The sequence below is a fragment of the Mobula hypostoma genome, chromosome 18, assembly GCF_963921235.1.
Source record: "Mobula hypostoma chromosome 18, sMobHyp1.1, whole genome shotgun sequence".
Taxonomy (NCBI): domain Eukaryota; kingdom Metazoa; phylum Chordata; class Chondrichthyes; order Myliobatiformes; family Myliobatidae; genus Mobula; species Mobula hypostoma.
The window spans coordinates 12311882-12333426 of record NC_086114.1 but is presented as its reverse complement, the minus strand read 5'-3'; the positions used below and the strand labels follow the sequence as shown (position 1 = coordinate 12333426).

General features: G+C 39.4%; 1 protein-coding gene across 2 annotated transcripts in view; it reads right to left on the bottom strand.

Annotated features, from left to right (window-relative positions):
- The window catches only part of scaper (S-phase cyclin A-associated protein in the ER), a 364073-nt gene that overhangs the window by 123134 nt on the left and 219394 nt on the right, over positions 1-21545 (bottom strand). For both annotated transcript variants that reach the window (XM_063070449.1, XM_063070450.1), the window contains exon 23: positions 438-553. In XM_063070449.1, coding sequence (XP_062926519.1) covers positions 438-553 — 116 coding nt within the window. The remainder of the gene's footprint in view (positions 1-437; positions 554-21545) is intronic.

Here is a 21545-nt window from a genome sequence, read left to right as displayed (position 1 = left end):
ACAAATATAACACAAGCTTTCAAGCCTTTATACACATGCCCCAGCTGATAAAATCTAACATGCTATACACTTTCTTTACTACCTTCCGTGCCACTTTCAGGAAGTTGTGGACTTTCTGTGCCCGTTTCCTTGCATCCTGAGAAATATAAGCAATGTAGAACTATTTATTCTTAAAAAACTCTTACTCCTACCATCAAGGTTAGGAGCCTGAAGACTCACACTCATCAGTTCAGAAACAGCTTCTTTCCTTCCACCATCAGATTTCTGAATGGTCCATGAACAGTAACTTGTTATTTCCTTTCTTGTATTATTTATTTTGTAACTTATAGCAATTTCATGTCATTGCTGCCGTAAAATTACAAACTTCATGTCATATAAGACAGCTATTATAAACACAATTCTGAAATAAGCAAACAGCCTTGGAAGATAATACTCACTTGACTGGAATCCGAGGAACAACATTTGGACTGGAAATGGCATTCACAACTTGAAGGATCTGCTCGAGGGCAGTAAGACCTCCTCCAACCTGGAATCCGATCTGATCTGCACTATTCTGTAAGAAAAGAAGAAGAAAAAGTCAGAATCTCTTGGTGGTCACACACAGACAAGCTCTCTTCTCTTACAGGTCTGTTCCTATGACAATGTTCTGCAGGAAAGTCAGAACTTCTGGAAATAGACATAATTTAAGCTATTCAAAAAAGAGAATAAGATTACTTGATAAGTAATTTTAAATTTAATTAACAATAAATTGTGCAAATTGAGACCCTATGTAAGTGCACTGAAAACAGCCTTGTGGATTATTATTTCTTCCTAATGTTCTATAATCAAGTATAATACTCTGTTCTTAGTGAGCTGAAAATTTATTGCAAAAAATCTTCTCACTCTTTCTGAAAGTAGACAGTCAAACTGAAATACAAGAACATGGGTTCAGCCTCAAATTAACATCACATTTCTTCTGCCGTACAAGTACAACATTCTTTGATTATTTATTGTTTTCTACCATAATAACATTCAATGTTATAACTTTAGGTACTTTGATTGTTGCTTCTGAACAATGGGAGAAAAGAAACATTTAGCTCCTACCAGGTACTAAGGAAACTTGGGAATTAGAAATTTGCTTTTTGCAGCAATTATAATTTAATCCCACAACCTACACAAGAATTGAATCACTTTTATCCTTGCAAATTCAGTACCTATCGTATTCAATTAAGGCCACTGAAGTACTAGAGAAAAATGCAAACAAATTCTTTGGATCTTGCAATGATGAACGAAGAATCATCTGGGTTAGCACTACACGAGGAGTAATATCTTCAGCCAGAGGGTAGTAAATCTGTGGAATTCAGTGCAAAAGACTGTTGTGGAGGCCATATCATTGGGTATATTTGATAGCTTCTTGATTAGTAAGGGTGTCAAAGGTTATGGGGAGAAGGCAGAAGAATGGAGTTGAGAGGATAATAAAACAGCTAGGTTGGAATAGTAGAGAAAATTTGATGGGCTGAATGGCCTAACTCTTACCCTGTGTTATAGCGTTATTTCTGGTCTGTGTAAAGCTATCTGATCTGTTAGAGTTGAGGGTACTAACATCTTTTCTTTTTAAATTTCACAAGATGTCCTTGGATGCTGACTGACTTCAGCTGAGTTTGTCCAGCACTGTGTGTCTGTTGCTCAAGACTTCTAGTATCTGCACATTCTTTTGAGGGCATGGTTTTAAGGTGCTTGGAAGTAGGTACAGAGGAGATGTCAGGGGTAAGTTTTTTACTCAGAGAGTGGTGAGTGTGTGGAATGGGCTGCTGGCAATGGTGGTGGAGGCAGATACAACAGGGTCTTTCAAGAGACTCTTGGATAGGTACATGGAGCTTAGAAAAATAGAGGGCTATGGGTAACCCTAGGTAGTTTCTATAGTAAGGACATGTGCGGCACAGCTTTGTGGGCCGAAGGGCCTGTATTGTGCTGTAGGCTTTCTATGTTTCTATGTAGCTGCTGTGAATTGTATTTATTGTACGTCCCCATTTTTTTCCTATTTTGGAAGGCAGTTTTTACAGCCATTATAATTTATTACTGGATGTATTTTGAAGACTACACCTTTGATGGTAGTGGGGTACAAGTTACACACAGGTAGGGATGACAGATTTCCTGATCTAAGAGCTTTAGTAAACCACAGTGGTTCTTATGACAATCCAGTAGCCACCTGCTCAAGATTACTATACAGGTTTCCCCCACCATCCGAAGGTCGAGCATTCCTATGAAACGGTTCGTAAGCCGAAATGTCGTAAAGTGAAGAAGCAATTACCATTTATTAATATGGGAAAAATTTTTGAGCGTTCCCAGACCCCAAAAAATAACCTACAAAATCATGCCGAATAACACATAAAACCTAAAATAACAGTAACATATAGTAAAAGCAGGAATGATATGATAAATACACAGCCTATATAAAGTAGAAATACTTTTCTGCAGCACTGTCTAGTGCAGTGAAAATCTCACGGCAGCACTCTCGGCGGAAGCGCTCTCGGCAGAGACACTCTCTCCAGTAACCTTTAAGCTATGAAGCTGCCAAGTCATACCAAATAACACATAAAAATTCACAGTCTATATAAAATAGAAATGTATGTACAGTGTAGTTTCACCTACTGGAATTGGGAAGACTCCAGTAAATTGCAGTTTCGTCACAGTTAAACACTTGCTTATACGAATAACCACCTTCTGTAATTACTTTCTTCAGTTCTGCTGGGAACTTTTCAGCAGCTTCAGTATCAGCCGAAGCACTCTCTCCTGTAAACGTTAAACTATGAAGCTGTCCTCGCCTCAGAAACCAATCAAACCACCCATGACTACCTTTAAATTCCACTTTCGCAACACGTTCATCACCATCGTCCAGTGCTTTCTGTATCAGCTTATTAAAAAGACTGACTGATTTCTTCTTAAGTATAAGAAAACTTAATGGAACACCACGCTTTGTACACCCATCAATCCACTCAAGCAATAGACTTTCCATTTTATCCATTATTGGATACTGACTACGAGAAACCACTTTGCTACGAGCAGAACCAACAGTAACATTGGTAGCTTTCAAAATTCTTTCTCTCTGCGTATAAATAGTGCGAATGGTGGATGCAGGCAAATTCAACGCCCCGACAATGTCCTTACTTCGTTCACCACGATCGAAACGCTTAATTATGTCTAGTTTTACACTAAGTGTAACACCCTTACGAGCTCTTTTAGGCTTTTCCGATACCTTAGAACTCATCTTGCTAAAGGATGCACAAAATAAGTTGAGATAAAGCACATGTTTAAGCAATGGAGGCTAGAATGCAGTTCCGGGGGCAGAGCTTGGCTGTTCGGGCGTGAGCTGCCTTTTCTCGTAACAGTGAAAACACCTTCTGTTAGCGAAAACAGGTAACTAATGTAGGTCTTTTGTAACAGCGAGGTGCTGTAAAGTGAACGTTTGGAAAACGGGGGCCACCTGTATTAGCTATCCCTCTCATGTTATTTCATTATATGAATTTGGATTCCTTTGCTACTGTGCTAGGCTTTGTACTGCTGTCCCTGTGTTCAAAAGCTTCAGTAACATAATAACCATTCTTCCATTTCCAGTGGTCTCCTCAACATAAAGAGAAATAAAATCAGCCAGGTTTCATACATGCAATTACTATTCACAACTGTGTGGAATGAGAAGATCATGATGTAAATGTTGTCCAATAAGTGAGACCAACTAATATTAATGAGGACTGATGAAACCTGTGGAACTTGATTGATTCAAAAGAATAAATATTGTGGAATGAACGCAAGGTAATTATATGCTCTAGCCTGTTTTTCTCAATCTAACAAAATGATGCATTTTCAAAAGATGATATTGAAATTTGCAATGTCTTCATTGTCTATAACCATTCATACCAGTGTTAATTTGCAATTAAAATTGATGAGTTTTCACCAGCTTTACCTTCCTGGGGAGGATGCTAAAAAGCTTGGTAGTACTGGTAGCAATTTTGGAGTTCATTTATTTAAAAAATGCCTCTTGCAGATTATCATCCTAAAAACAAAACTCCTCCTGAAGCAACAATCGCAGGATGTAGCCCTGCTCAGCCAGCTGCTCTGCTGGTTACTATTGTTCTCTTGGGATGGCTGGTCACCATCTGCCACAAGTCTGAGAATACAAAACAGACAATATGTGCAAATTTTATGACAGGAGTGAGATAAGACAGGTACAGGAAACAGAGAAATCAATAGAAATAAAACAGAGAAACAGGCCATTCAGCCCAACAAATCATGGTCAGCATTCCTCTATTCTCACAAACATCCAGCTCTAATCACTTATCCGCCTTTTCACACATCTATTCTTTTGCAACTACCCAATCTTTTACGAACTTATACTCTGCCTGAACTATGATAGATTTAAATTCCACAGCCTCACATTTCTTCACACGAGGCAGTTTCTCATATTTTGCATTTTGTCTCTCGCAGCAATTTTAAGATGCATTCATTTGTACAAAAGCTACCATTCATATTGTACTAAAGGATGAGGTACAGGAGACCGAAGACATACACTCAACGTTTTAGGAACAGCTTCATCCCCTCTGCATTCAAGATTTCTGAACAGTCAATGAACACTCCCTTACTAGTTTGCTCTTTTTTGCACTAGTTTGCTCTTTTTTGCACTAGTTATTTATTTTATATATTTCTTATTGCAACTTATAGCATATTTTATGTATTGCACTGTACTGCTGCTGCAAAATAACAACTTTCAAGACATATGTCAGAGATAATAAACCTGATTCTGGAACAGCTGATGACACTTGTTCGGTTCTCCCAAGGGCCAATTCATTTCCATCCAGAGACAGCAAATACCTACTTTCTGGTGGGTATTACCATGGGAATCATTGACAATATTTGGATGCAGCTGATGGAAATTAGCAGAGGAAGGGAGCTACATAAAGAAAAGGGAAATTGCACTAAAGTACAATTCCCCAAAAATGGCAATATTTAAATGTAATAAAAGCCCTATTTTGGATACGACAGAATGACTTCTTACTTTTGTTGTTATACAACATGGATGCACTTAGGATTATGATCACGCAGCTTTTTGCTAACAAAACAAATTTCAGATGAGAATTAGAATCAGGTTTATTACCACTGATATGTCATGAAATTTGCTGTTTTGCGGTAGTAGTACAGTGCAAGACATGAAAATTACTCAAAGTTACAAAACTAGATATACAATGCAAAAGAGGAAGAGCAAGGTAGAGTTCATGGACCATTCAGAAATCTGATGGTGGAATGGAAGAAGCTGCTCCTAAAATATCAAGTGTGAGTCCTCAGGCTCCTGTACCTCCTCCCTCGATGAGAAGCAGACATTTCGCGGAGGGTGAGGGTCTTTAACGATGGATGCTGCCTTCTTGAGGCACTACTGCTTGAAGATATCCTTGATAGTGGGGAAGTGTGCCCATGATGGAACTCGCTGAGTCCGCAACCCTCTGAGGCCTCTTTCAATCCTGAGCCTTGAAGCCTCCATACCAGGTGGTGATTCAGCCCATCAGAATGCTCTCCATTGTGCATCTGTAGAAATTTGCAAGAGTCCTTGGTGATTTCTCCACAAACACCTAATAAGTCACCTTCTTCATGGCTCCATCAATGTACTGGGCACAAGATAGATCCTCTGAAATGTTTATGCCCAGGAACCTGAAGTTCTCCAACCTTTCCACTGCTAACCTTCAATAAGGACTGTGTGCATTCTCCCAACGTCCCTTTTCTGAAGTCAATCAATTCCTTGGTCTTGCTGACATTGGCAGTGAGGTTGGTGTTGCAACGCCACTCACTTTACTTTTGGTTGAGTTGATTGGCTCATTCTTGATGCTCAGCTGCAACCCAACTCTATTTTTACAGCAGTCCCAATTTGCCTTAAGCAATGTATCCAGTGCGGTACGTAGAGAGTTAATTGATGATGAATACCTCACCTGGAAGCAAACTTCAATCATAGAAAGTTTGGCAAATAATTTATAGAAAAAAAGAGATTTCATTCCTCCGGCAAAAGTAGCCTTTAATGAGATAAATCCTGTAACTACTGAAATACTAATATTTGAGAAAGCTAATTTAGCAGATACACACTAAAACTGGAATAGAAACATAAAATGCTGAAAACACTCAGCAGATTTGTAGAAAGGGAAACAGAATTAATATTTCAAAATCTTCCTACAGATGCTGCCTAACCTGCTGGGTGTTTTAAACATTTCATGTTTTTAATTTCAGATTTCCAGGAACTGTAGTACTTTATTTTTCGTTTACACTACAAGGGAATGTGCTGCCTGGAAAGTGAGGCGGTACACTTGGGGACAACTCTCAGAAGGGAATCATTCAAATAATGGGAGCTATTTTGCGCGACTATGGGTAAAGAGCAGGGGAATATGACCAATCAATTAACCCGTGCAGACACAATAACTATTTTCTGCACCATTTATGGTGCTATGTCTATGTCCTGTTCAGAGATAATCTTTGTTAGCATTAAACTCGTTTAGATGTTTCCACATTATAGACACTATGATGTCAAAGCAGTACTCAGCTTCCTCCTCAACTGTTTATATAGCACTTATTAAAAACACCCAGTCTGCACAGTTTAAAACAAAACAAAATTGCCTGCATATAAAGTGTAAAGTAACTGAATTTAGATTGTACTAACATGGATTTTGGATTTCACACTATAGGTTATAATTTCAAATTGCTGTTTATTCATTTCTTGACTGTTTACAATTTCCCATCGACATTCCACCTTTGAAAACTGGCCTGCTCTTTCATGAACATTTAAATTACATGAAGTTGTACTACACTTCTGACCAACCCACTGGCATCATAGTAATTTACAGTGTACAAAACATGTTGCTTTCTATTCAAGGGAAGAAAGAAGCATGCTTTTTTTTGGTTAACTAAGTTGAGGCAATAGAAGACAGAAAACCAATGAATACTGAGTATCAGAGACTGGGCAGAATCTGGAGTAACACACACAAAATGAACTCAGCAGGGCAGGCAGAAGGGTCTCAGCCCCAAATTGTTGACTATTTTTTCCATCTCCATAGATGCTGCCTGACCTGCTGAGTATGCCACAGTTTACTTTCTTCTACACTATAATCCAATACTGAGTTCATTCATCTTCCTATTAACTATATTAATATAATAAAGAGCAATTAGAAATATACTAATCTTTTTTGTGACGCACAAGAATTCAGAACCCAATACATTAGCAATGGAAACAAATGCAGATAGAACAGTGATAACAGCTGACAAAGCCTTGCTAGGGCAAGCTACACATGACAAAGATTTGGATAAAATGGAGGATGAAGCCAGGAAGAAATAGGGATACCATGTGCTTTCAAGATAGTCTTACTTTTTCCACTGGCCTCAACGCACTTGATTAGGTTACGGATAACTGCCACTTTAAGTAATAAAGCTAAAGCTCCCTCTGCAAAGTCCCCCAAATTTGCTGGTGGGACAACATCATTACTTCACATTATTCCTTCAGTGCTTGAGCTAGGCTACTGTACATGGTTGATCTCTCAAGTATATTGAAGCCAGTGAAAAAGCAAGGCTGCCCTGGGAATGCATGCAGAAGTTCAAAAACACCTGGCTCCAATTCAGCTCCAATTTCTACAGCTGCAGGATCTCACAAGCATTGAGGGATAAACATTAGTGATAATAGACAATGACAGAATTTCCTCATCTTCCTTGTAAAATGTAGGAAGATCTTCTGTGCTCCCTTAGATGACGGATAAGGCACTAAGTTTAACATCTCCTCCAAGTGACAGCATGATGCTAATGCAATACCAGCTTGTCAGCCTTGAATACAGACTCGTTTCTGGCAACGTTCCTGAATCTTTGACTACCAAGAAACAATGGTTCGACCATTGTGCTGTGACTGACTAAAATTCCAATGTAGGTTGCAAAATAAAAGAAAATGTCCTCAAGTGAGCTTAAGCAGTGTGAGATAAATAAAGATGGCTAATAACTCTCATAGTTTCTTAGTGGCAGAGATACAAGAGACTGCAAGTGCTGGAATATAGAGCCAAAATAATCTGCTGGAGCAACTCTGTAGTTTGAACTGCATCTAGAGCCATACAGTCACAGAAAAAGGCTCATCAGCTCACCTAGTCTGTATCGAATCATTAATTTGCCTAGTCCCATCGACCTGCACCTGGACTATAGTCCTCCATACCCCTCCCATCTATGTATCTATCCAAATTTCTCTTAAAACTACCCACCACTTGTGCTGGCAGCTCATTCCACACTTCTGCCACCCTCTGAGTGAAGAATTTCCCACTCATGTTCCTCTTAAACATTTCACCTTTCACCCTTAACCCATGACCTCTAGTTGTAGTCTCACCCAACCTCAGTAGAAAGAGCCTGCTTGCATTTACCTCATCTTTACCCCTCAATTTGTGAAATGGTGTCAAAATGGTTGTTGTGACACAATAGTGTGGTGGTGTAGTGAGTAGTGCTTGTTGCTCTTATTTCCATCTTCCACCACTAGCTAGTATACGTGTGAGAAGGAGAGTCCAATGTGTAAGTCTCTGTCTGCCACTACATTGCCTCTCGTAGTGCCTCCTTGCTGGCGGCAAACAGAAACTGAACTGTTTTTGGACTCAGGCTGAACTACAGAGGACGGGGAGGAGGTCTGGCCCCTGCACATGTAGCATGCAGGCTCACCGGTGTGTGGACATGCCCTTGTGCTTGTGAATCAGATTTCCCAGGTATGGGTAAATAGCCCCACTGCCTTGTTGGCAGCCTCAGGAGAGATGAAGGCTACGGGAGTAAACCCAATAGCAAATCAGGAGTGGCTGGACGACATTGAACATCCTTCCGGCAGCTCCTGCAGCCAAGATGGTGTCAAAAGTATTGCTTCATAATAAGCTTTCCTTTGGATTACACTGGTGAGGCCAAGAGGGGGATCTTGATGTCTGGGCATCTCAGGATCTCCATACCTTCCATAATGATCATCACCCATTGTCTTTCAAGACAGATGGATGCCAACACAAAACACACCCCTCAATTTTATATACCTCTATCAAGTCTCCCCTCAATCCTCTATGCTGTATGGAATAAAGTCTTAACCTATTTCATCTTTCTCTATAAATCAGGTCCTCAAGTTTCAACAACATCCTAGTAAGTAAGATTGAAAGAGTGCAAAGAAAACTTACATCTTTCCTGCAGGTAGGTGACCAAAACTGGACTAAATACTCCAAATTAGGACATCAATGTCTTATACAATTTCAGCATAATATCCCAACTGCTGTATTCAACACATTCATTTATGAAGGCCACCCTGCCAAAAGCTTTCTTGATGATGCCATCTACTTGTGACACTATTTTCAAAGAATTATAGATCAGTATTCAGAGATCCTTCAGTTCTACTGCACTCCTCAGTGCCCTACTGCTCACTGTGTGAGACCGACCCATCTGGTTCTCGCAAAGTGCAGCGCCTCACACTTGCCTGCATTCAATTCCATCTGCCATTTTTCAGCCCATTTTTCCAACTGGTCCAGAACCCACTGCACCCACAGTCATGGAGTCATCCATAAATTTGCTGATCCAGTTTACCACATTATCATCTGGATTGTTGATATGGATGACAAACAACAATGGACGCAGCACCAATCCCCGTGGCACACCACTGGTTACATGTCTCCAGTAAGGGAGGCAACCATCTAAAACCACTCTCTGGCTTCTTCTGCAAAGCCAATGTCTAATCCAATTTACTACCTCATCTTAAATGTTAAGCGAATGAACCTTCTTGACCAACCTCCCAAGTGGGATCTTGTCAAAGGCCTCGCTAAAGTCCATGTAGGAATCCAATGTCTTGCTTTCATCAACCTTCCTGGTAACTTCCTTGAAAAAAATCTGTAAGATTGGTTAGACATGACTTACCATGCACAATGCCATTTTGACTATCCCTAATAAATCTCTGTCTATTCAAATACTTGTATACCTGATCCTTTAGAATACCTTTCAATAACTTTCCCACTGCTCATATCTGGCTCACCAGCCTGTAATTTCCTGGCTTATTTGAGAACCTCTCTTAAACAATGGAACAACATTAACTATCCTCTAATCCTCCCGCATCTCACCAGTGGCTAAGGATGTTCTAAATATTCCTGTTAGGGCCCTTGCAGTTTCTGTATTAGCCAGAGGGTCTGAGGGAACACGTTGTCAGGCCCTGGGAATTTATCACGCTAAATTTGCCTCAAGACAGCAAACACTTCCTCCTCTGTAATCTATACAGGGTCCATGACCTCGCTGCTACATTACCTCACATCTATAGTCTTTGTGTATGTCTCACAAGTAAATATAGATGCAAAAAGTTCCCTTAAGATCTCCCCTATCACTTTTGACTCTACACATATATTTTCTCCCTGATCTTCCAGACGATTAATTTTGTCCCTTGCTATCCTTTGGCTCTCAATAAATCTGTACAAGTCATTAGGACTCTCCTTCACCTTGTCTGCTAGGGCAGCCTCATGCCTTTTTATTAGCCCTCCTAATTTCTTTAAGCGTTCTCTTGCTTTTCTTACATTCCTTTTTCTTCTTTTGCTGCTACCTGCCTACACCTACTATGCACTTCCTTTTTAAAAAAAAACTTTAGCAGAACCTCAATATCTCTTGAAAACCAAGGTTGACAAGCACATCTGCCTTTCCTAAAATACTCCTTGCATTGAAAATCATGTAGCTCAGACCATTAGTGCCACCATGTTCGACCGTTTGTTTCCTGACTCCGTATGTAAGTTTAACAACATCTTTCTCCACAACCACCATGTATTTCGCCGCTCTGGTTCCCATCCCCCTTCAGCCCTAGTTTACACGCATCCCTCTGCAGCACTAGTAAGCCTTCCCACTAGAATACAAGTTCCCCTCCAGTTCAGGTGCTAACCTTCTGTACAGGTCTGACCTTCCCTGGACATGAACCCAATGATCCAAAATTCTGAAGCCTTCCCTCCTGCACCAACTCTTTTAGTCATGTATTAAACTATCTTGTAAGACCAAAGGATATAGGAGCAGAAGTAAGCCATTCAGCCCCATTTCTGGCCTCACTAGCACGTGGTACAGCCACCAATCCTAAGATCACAACCCTAGAGATCCTGTCCTTTAACTTAGCACCTAACTCCCTGAATTCACATGTAGGACCTTGTCATCCATCCTACCCACAACATTGGTACTGACGTGGACCACAAACCTCTGGCTGCTCGTCCTCCCACTTAAAAATGCTATGGACTCAATCTGAGGTGTTCCTGACCCTGGCACCCAGGAGGCAACAAACCATTTGGGAATCTCATTCTCATAACTTCCTTTCTGTTCTCCTCAGCAACTAATTCCTTAACACTACAGCTCACCGTCTCTCCCCTTTTCCTTTCTGAGCCACAGAGCCTGATTCAGGGCCCGAGACCTGACCGCTGTGGCTTTCCTCTGCTAGGTTATTCCTTCCTCCTCCTTCCTGTCCCACTCAAACAGTATACCTGTTGTTGAGGGAAACGGCCACAGGGGTACTCTGCACTGGCTGTCTACCCTCTTTCCCCCTCCTCACAGTCACCCTGTTACCTGTGTCCTGCACTTTGGGTGTTACTACCTCCCTGTATGTCCTGCCTATCAACCTCCTGCCTCCTGAATCATTCGGAATTTATCCAATTCCAACCCCAACTCCTTAACACGGCCTGACCCGAAATGTTGACTGTTTACTCTTTTCCATGGATGCTGCCTTGTCTGCTGAGATCCCCCAGCATTTTGTGTACATTACCTTAACAAGGTCTGTTTTAAACTGCAGCTGGATGCATTTCTTGCAGGTGTAGTCGTCAGGGACGCAGGATACCCTGCCTTCCTACATTCCACAAGATTAGAATTCCAGCATCCAGTCTGGCATCCCCACTGCTTTAAATGTGCAATTCAAAACAAAGACTGAATAAGCGAATAATGAAAACAAAATCTACCTACAGCCTACACCTCTCCTCGCCGAAGTCTCAATGAGCTAAATCCTCAACTCCCCATTCTAACAATGGCTGACTCACACAATGGCTGGTCCACTTAAACCTAACTGCTTTTTACTGGCCCTTGCCAGGAGCCTAATTATGCACAATCCAATGTCTCCTTGGGAACTGTGGTGCACAAAATGTGCCACTTCTTTTAAACTCTCTCTGCTTCTATGCAATCTGGTGTCTCCTTGTAACAAAATATGTGACATGAGAGGAATTGTTGATATTTCAGCTCAAAACCCTGCATCAGGGCTGAGAGTGGAAAGGAGGATGGTTAGTATGGAACCTTTAGTAACGAAACATTAAAAATAAATTGAAGTTGGTACTTTCTCAATCCCATTTTTATTATTTAGTTTCTAATATGCTTTGAACCAAAAAAAAAGTTTATCAAAAATCAAAACAACCACAGCTGCCAACAAGAAAATTTGTAATAATGAGGTTGTCCTCTCTTTCCAACTTTGAAATAATTTACCATTGTTGTCCCAAATGAGGCAGGCAATGACAGAGCACTGCAAAGCAACCCCAGGTCCCTTCCTCCAATACCCTGACAACAGACTTAATGGGATTACAGGTCCTGCTGCAATAACACATCTCAACTACAGGCCAGCAAAAATGACACCCTCAACCTGAATTATACAGCCAGGGAATCATATCCAATTATTAGCTAAAGTAACTATTACACAATCCAATCAAAGGGAAAACAGCTGTTAATCTTCTGTAAGTCGCTGCATTATAGTGCCTCACATGGACAGACTGTCTTTGTCCTGGTTTCCACTTACAGACTGTAATTATGTCCTAGTGAGCTGCTGGGTGGGGACTGCCAGCTCCCTTAACCCAGGCAGCAGATGGGCAACAATCAGTGCAATATTCATATTAGTGCAGTGCAGAGCATCCCTGACACCTTTGTAGTTACCATTTATGTTTTTAAATCGGTATGGCAGATAAGATTTTAAAAAGATTTTATTCCCACTAAAACTGTTGAAATTAAATGCAATTAATTAGCTACTCATTTCTAACTTTCAATTTTTGTACTGTGAAATTGGAAACGTTTGGATGATTGTGAAAACTGTAAAAGAACTTCCACTAACATTTTTTAAAAGATTCATTTCAGGATGGGTGTATTGATGGCCAGTAATCCTCCCTAACTGCCTTTCAGAAGGTTGGGTGGCACAGTAGTGCGCCAGTTAGCACATTGCTTTACAGCGCCAGCGATCAGTGCTCAATTCCTCAATTCCAGTGGTAGGTTCAATTCCTACCACTGTCTGTCTTCCCGTGGGGGTCCTCCAGGTGACTCCCACATTCTAAAGACATATGATTAGAATTAGGGTTAGGATTAGGATTAGTGAATTGTGGGCATGCTATGTTGGTGCCAGAAGCATGGCAACACTTGCACAATCCTCACTGATTTAATTTGATACAAACAGCACATTTCATTGCAAGTTTTCATGTACATGTGACAAATACAGCTAATCTTATCTTTAAGGTGCTAATGATTACTGTCTTGAAACTCTATAGTCATTTTGGTGAGGATGACGCTAATGCTGTAAAGGAAGGGAGACTGAGCATTTAGGCCTTGCAACAATAAAAAAATAACAGAAAACTAGGTAGAAAGGTGTGTGACTTGAAGGGGAACATGCAGCTAATGGCACTCCCATGTGGCTGCTGCATTTGTCTTACTTGTTGGCAGAGGTCACGGATTTCTGAGGCAGTACAATCGAAAAAAAACAACCAGCAATATAACTCAAGCTTCCTGGTTGTACAATGCAAGGATTGCAACTTGAAAATGGGATCAATCTGCCAAAACCTACATCCTAAAATTGTCACTACTCTATCTTGTGTGGTGTAAATCATGTAACTAACTGAAAAACCTGCAGATGCTAGAAGCCTAAACTAAAAGTACTAGAAATACTCAACAGGTAAGGCAGTAGGTGCAGAGAGAGAAACAGAGTTAACAAGTCCAATCAGAATGGGAAAAATGAGAAACTATTAAGTTGTAGAGAGGGGTTTGTTGAGAAGACAAACTGGAATGTTTGAGATAGGATGCAGACCAACCACACTTGTCAGAGCCATTGAGCTAATAGATAAATGAGGCCAAATAGACAGAGAATTAATAATAAAGGAACCAATTGCAACTGTGAGAGAGAGAACAGCGCAGATGCTTGAAATCTGAAACAAAAGACAAATAGCCAGGACATCAAGTAGCATATCTGGAGAGAGAAAAAGCAAGTTAAGGAAGATGAGATTACATCAGAACTGGCCAGTGTAGGAGACCAAAGACAGAGGCCAGACTAGAAGTTGGACGGACAATTTAAGTGTCAGGGAACTTGCAGCTCAGGGTTGCACATATGATCAAAATAGAGTAATTCTGCAAAATGATCACTCAATCTGTATTCAATTTCTCTGAAGTAATGGATACCTTTGCAGCATGGGAACTGGAAACTGTCATTGTGGCAGAGAGTGCCAGAGGTGTCACTGATATAAATGGTAAAAGACTAGACAAGGAGAGAAAGAATAGAATCAAGACAGAAAGAAATAAAATCTGTTGGGCAGGAGCAAGCTAACCATATTATAATGAGCCATATATAGGCAAAGCTTGTCATGTTGCCATATCCCATTAAAGTATCAGAATGGAAGCAGCTACGTAAAAGGACACCAGGTTTAGAAAGCAGTGGGAATAATGTTTGTTCTTTATTCTCCAATAGACATGCTAAAGTGAAAAAGTGAGATTCAGCAATGGGTAGATAGACAGATAGTGGTACAGAAGGAAAGAGGGAAAAATCAGAAATGAACACAGAAAAGGTAACGGTTAAGAAGGAAGGCAAGAGTTTTAGTACAGAACTATTCAAATAGGGTTAACTTAACATTCTATATTATGCTTTCTTCTCTGCAGATAACCAATATTATCTGCAATATCATTCAAATTATTTAACATTTGTATATAATGCTTTCTTATGAAGGAAATTTGGCAACAAAATTAGTGTTATAAATGGTTTAATTACATCTTTCTTCTTTTTTTTAAGCCCATCACATCTCCTGGTGCAAAGGCAGCCTTCATCAGCTTGCCAGAGTCCTCCATCTGAGCCAAAAGCTGATCAGAACTGTGGCTTCTGCTTTCACCACATAACTTCATACGTCTTCTAGGTGAAGATCCTTCCTCTCCCAGGGACGAGGTCTTTGGAGCTTCTGTTGGCATTTCGGTAGCTGTGAGGTTTGTTTTGAGATAGGGTTGATAGCCCCATGCCCAAGCCTTTTCCTTTTGCAGCTGGGCTCAGAACTGTCAATGGTAGAGTTAAATTATATCTTTACATACAGCAAATGTCTTTGTCTTATGAGGCTTTATAGAATGTATGAAAGCTCTCGATTAATTACATTTCTAATCAGCAACTAAAAATCCTTGCTTGTCATAAAGAACCAAATCTGTCAAATCTTGTGTTAAAACTTGATGACAATAAATTGACTTGATAAGATTATGCAAATACCCATTGACCTTGAAGAAGTATTCAGCCCCCAAAACCATTTTCGCATTTTACTATCTCATTTTCTAAATTTAAAATATATTGAAGGACTTTTTGAAATAATCTACAAAACAGTTTGCATGTCAAATCAAAAGAAAAATTCCAAAACTTGCCAATAATTTACTAAAATTTATTTTTATTTGGATAAGGAATTCACAATTATCATGTACTTTTTTCACACATATAACCTTTTCCATTTTTTTATACGTATAAAACTACAATTATTTATACATTCTTAAGTACACATTGAGATGATATAAAAGGAAAATAAACATTTAAATAGATAATTATGTACTGTGGTAAATCTAACCTAGTAGGCTAAGTAATGAAATTAGTTGTTAAGAAAAATGGTAATAATAGTTTCCATACAACCCTTCTGGACCATTTCCACTGGTCCAAAATGTTGCATGCAAGCCTATATACCAACCATTGTAGGTGTTTATATCCCAATTTGTTCGTGCTTGTTCCTGCCCGCAGACATAATTATCCAATCCCTATGTACTTATTTACTTAATTTTTTCATTTTTTTTATCCCTTTCCCAAATCTTTCCCTTTACTTGTGTTAATTCTCTATTTTCCAAAAAAAAAACAACAAACATTTAGACTAGGGGTGCTTACGTTAGCAATATTACTGTGTTGATGAGAAGAGCAATATAAATCATTAGGAGAGTCATCTAAAGTCTGCTCGCATTGGGGTTATATATTCAATCCATTTATTCCAGATTTGATAAAATGTTTCTTTTTGAGTTCTCAGGGAGTAAGTCAACTTTTCCATTTTAAATATTTCCAAGATAATTTCGTACCAATCTTCTAATGTAGGTGGTATTGGATTTAGCCATTTTCTAGTGATTGATTTCTTACTTGCCGCTAAGAGGGCCTGCAGCAACTTTATATCTTCCTTCTGTTCAAAGAACAATACATGCCCCAAATAGAGCGTCTCAAAGTTCAGAGGTATCTGGGACCTAAGTACCTTAACTAATGTTCTATGAATACCTTCCCAAAATAGACTTAATTTAGGGCAATCCCAGAAAATATGAAAATGATTCGCCTCCTTGGAGCCGCACCTTCTCCAACACATCACATTTGTATCTTTATATTTTTCCTGATATGGGGTCTTGAAGTATTTTATAATGTTTTTCCAACAATGTTCTCTCCAAGTCAAAGAATTAGTCGAGGACCATTGAAAGCTGCAGATTTTCCCCCAAGCCTCCTCTGAAAGTACCAACCCTGCTTCTTTCTCCCACTTCTCTTTAATATACAGTGTATTTACATTTTTAGCATGGGAGAGTGCATTATATAGGCGAGAAACTGATTTACTAGGTATTGAACTGCAAGCCGAATTCAGAATCTTGAAAAATTCTAATTCTACTGTTGATAGGTCTGTATATCTACAACTCTGGTTAACATAGTTTCATATTTGAAGGTACCTAAAAAAGTCATTATGTTCTAGGCCATGTTTGTCCTGCAGGATTTGGAAACTTTGTAATACTCTTTTATCTATAAATGAGAGGTAGGTTGTAAGATCTTTCTTTATCCATAGCTCAAATCTTTTATCTCCTCTGTTGGGAAGGAATTCGGTATCATATGCACACCATCTAAAGAGTTTTAGCATGTTATTAATTCCACATGAATTAACCACCTTCTGCCATACTTTTAATGTAAGATTTATTCAAGCATTATTAAATTTTTCCAACTGGGCCATCAATCCTTTGTCAGCTATTGAGGTTTGAAGAGGAAAACTGTCAACTAATCCAAATTCTATTTCCTTCCATCTAGCCTTATATTCCCTATTACACCAATATAACAAAGGGGTTATCTGTGAGGCATAAAAATAATTTCTCAGGCAAGGAAGAACCATACCTCCTCTTTCCTTCCCTAACTGTAAGGTGTTATATCGAATTCTAGGTTTCCTTCCTTGCCAAATGAAGCGGGAAATCCATTTGTCCCATTCCCTGAATTGATTATCATCCACCTCCACTGGTAAAGTACGGAAAAGATATAATAACCGAGGAAGAATATTCATTTTTATAGTATTTATCCTTGAATTTAAACTTAAAAAGGGGATAAGATTCCATCTATGCATATCTGCTTTTATCTCTGAGATTAATGGCCCATAACTTACCTGTGACAGTGTTGAAAGATCCTTCGGCAGGGTTATTCCTAAATATTTTAATGATTTAGCTTCCCACTTAAGATCGTATGTATCCTGCAATTTTTTGGATGGTGTATAATTTAGGGACATAACCTGCATTTTCTTTACATTTATTTTATAACCTGATATTTTCCCAAAGTCATCCAACAGTGTAAACAATCCTATAAATGATTTTTCTGGTTCACTCAGATAGACCAAAACATCATCTGCGAATAACGCCACTTTCTGTTCAATCCCTGCCACCTTGATACCTTTTACGATTTCGCTCTGTCTTATTAGTTGGGCAAGTGGTTCAATATATAGCACAAAAAGGAGAGGAGAAATTGGGCATCCCTGTCTAGTGCCTCTCTCTAAAATAAAGGAGTCAGAGAGGTCCCCATTTATCTTAATTCGGGCTGTAGGGCTGTCATATAGAGTCTGAATTACTTTAATAAACCTTTCTTGAAAGCCGAATCTTCCTAACACTCTGTATAGGAATGCCCAACTAACCGAATCAAAAGCTTTCTCAGCGTCCAATCCTACTACCATTGTCTCTGTCTCGTTCTTATTAACCTGTTCTAATATGTGCAGAGTTCTCCTTATGTTGTCCTGTGTTTGTCTTTGTTGAATAAATCCAGTCTGGTCTAAATGGATTAAGCCAGGTAAAAGCTTTTCCAATCTGCGCGCTAATATAGATGTAAATAGTTTGTAATCTAAATTAAGAACACTAATTGGCCGATAATTGCCACATTCTAGTTTATCTTTACCCTCTTTAGGAATAACTGAAATAATCGCTTCTCTCCAGGAAGGTGGAGTTTCTCCTCTCTGCAAGATCCAATTAAAGGTGTTAAGTAGTAATGGGGCTAACTGTGTCTTCAGGGACTTGTACCACTCTGAGGTAAACCCATCAGAACCCGGGGACTTTCCAGCCTTTAACCTAGAGATGGCCACGTTCAGTTCTTTGACAGTTACTGGTTCTAATAAACTTTCATTTTGTAAATCTGTAAGTTTAGGTAGATCTAAAAAATCCAATACACTGTCTATATAGGGCTCATTGGGGGCCCGGGGTTGGGAGTACAGCTCTCGATAATATGTTTCAAAACTCTCTTGAATTTTCCCTATTGTACTCTCCACAAGCTTTGTCTTTGGATTCTTTATTTTATGAATTGTATTGTCTGCTTGTTGTTTTCGTAATTTATATGCTAATAATCTAGCTGACTTACCTCCTACTTCATAATTCTTTTGTCTCAGGTAAAGAAAATTTCTTTGAGTTTCCAACGTATAAATATCATCAATTTCACTTTGCAATTTCCTAATTTCCTGTTTTCGATTTGAATTACTTTTGTTGCTATCTACAACTTGAAGTTGTTTTAATTTTCTTTGAAGGTCTGCTAATTTTTGTGCATTGATTTTTTTCATGTGAGTAGTAATGGAAATAATTTTCCCTCTCAGTACAGCTTTCAATGTATCCCATAAAATCACTGGTGATGTTTCTCCCATCTCATTAAGGTCTAGATATTCTTTGATTTCTCCCCTTAATCTCTCCATTACTTTTGGGTTATTAAGTATATGTGAGTTTAGCCTCCATAGTGTTTTCCTCATTTTCCTTTCCAGGATTAGAGACATAGAGACTGGGCTATGATCCGACAGATCAATTGTTGCAATATTACAGTTTTTTATCCTGAGTCTATCTGTATTAAAGATAAAGAAATAGTCTATCCTTGAATAGGCTGAATGAGGGAAAGAGTAATATGTATAATCTCTACTAGTAGGGTGTAATTCCCTCCAGACATCTATAATTCCCAACTCCTCCATCAATGAATTCACTTTCCGAGTCAGAGGTTTATTCTGAGTAACTATTCTTGAAGAATCTAATATAGGATTTAATCTAATATTAAAATCCCCTCCACAAATTACTACCCCTCGAGAACTGACCATTAGGTCAAAAATGTGTCTATAAAATGACCATTCACTACCTGGAGGAGCATAAACATTCAGCAATGTTATTTCTGTACCTTCTATTCTTCCTGTGATTTTTACAAACCGTCCTTCTTTGTCTCTAGTCTCTGAAATATGTTCATAATTAAGAGTACTTGATATTAAAGTAGCTACCCCTCTTTTGTGACTCAATTTATATGATGAATAATATACATGCTTAAAGCCCATTCTTTTTAATTTTCCATGTTCAGATTGGCTCATATGTGTTTCCTGGAGGAAAGCTATTTGTGCCCTCTCTTTTTTCAATTTAGACATAATCTTATTTCTTTTAATTGGATTCAAAACCCCATTAACATTATAGGAAATTATTTTTACCAATTCAGTTTGCATTTTTCTCTAGTAGAAAAAAAGCACTCTCCTTTTCTAACCAAACAGTAAGCAATCCCTTCTCAACAGTAAACCAAGACATATAACCACACCCTAGACATTTCTGAATGTATAACATTTGAAAATTTTTCCCGACTTCCCACAGTGAGGCCTGAGCACCGACCCGCCTCAGTTCAGAGGGATAACCTCTATCTTCACCCTGTGTTAGAGGGCCCTCAGCAGTTTGAATAATCATAGAGAATTTTCTCCTATTTATGTCTCGACCATATTGCTATCATTCAAGTTATTCCGCCTAGTTTATTTTCAGTTACCAGTTTTCATTTTACTTTTAAGTCCGATTTACTCTTTTCAGTCATTTCTCTTAATTAATCTGTATTCTCTGTACATTCGCGTCTGAATATTTGCAGCTTTTCCTTGTAGTTTCACACTCTGGTTCGAGTGGAGCGTCCTCGCCCCACTAACTGCCACGACTTCTGCCGAATCCTCTCCAGTAGCGACTCCGGTTGGGTGATAACTTTAATAGGTAGTCCCCGGTCCGCCAGGTCCGACGTTGCCTCCTCCACCGTAGCGTAAGTTTTTGTCCCTTCGTCGTAAAAGACTCTCAGCCGAGCTGGATACAGGGTCTGGAATCTGATGTTGTTTTCCTTCAGGACTCTCCATGTTTCCGTATATTCCTTCCGTCTGGCAAAAATCCCCGGTGCGTAGTCGTGGTCTAAACTGATTTTGCAGTTGTTCCACATGAAACCTTTCTTTTGCCATGCTCTTTTAAGTACCTCTTCCTTCGTTCTGTAACTGAGAAATCTGATCAGAATCGATCTGGGCTGGGTGCCTGCCGGAGGCTGTGGTGCCAACGCGCGGTGAGCCCTTTCTATCTGTAGGTCTTTTGCGGCCGGCATATCAAGGTTCTCTCTAAGCAGCTTCTCCACGAAGGGAATCATCAATCCGGGTTTACCTTCGGTTCCTTCGGGAACTCCGTAGATCCTCACATTTTCCCTTCTCGAGCGGCCGCCTTGATCTATTAGTTTCCACTGGAGTTGGTCTTGTAGCTTCAGCATTTCTGCTATCACTTCCTCGGCGTTTTGTAGCTTCTCTTCAATTCCAACAATCCTCGCTTCGGCTTCATCTATCCGCGAGTTAGTTTTTACTATTTCTCCTTTAATATCTTCCAGCTGTTTGCTGTTATCTTGTCGGAACTTGCGAATCTCTCCGAGAATCAAAGACAGAGTCATCGATTCCCCCTCATTATCTCCGTCCTGGCTTGCCGTGGGGGAGCTAGGCCCTTCGCCTTGCTGCATCTCTTTATGTTTATCAGCCTTCGAAGCGGACTTTTTATTCTTGTTCTTAGACATCATCCTTGCCCCTTTTATTAATATAGTTATGCAATATTAAGTATTTGTCTAAATTCGATTTTGGGGCAGTTTACCTTCTTTTTTGTCGAGAGACCTTTTCCTTACGCCGCCATTCCCTTGATGACCCGGAAGTCCTCCCCAATTTACTAAAATTTAAAAACCAAAATTATGAGGCTGAAAAATCATTCATTCCCTTTGTAATTACTATACTAACTTTCCTCTACTA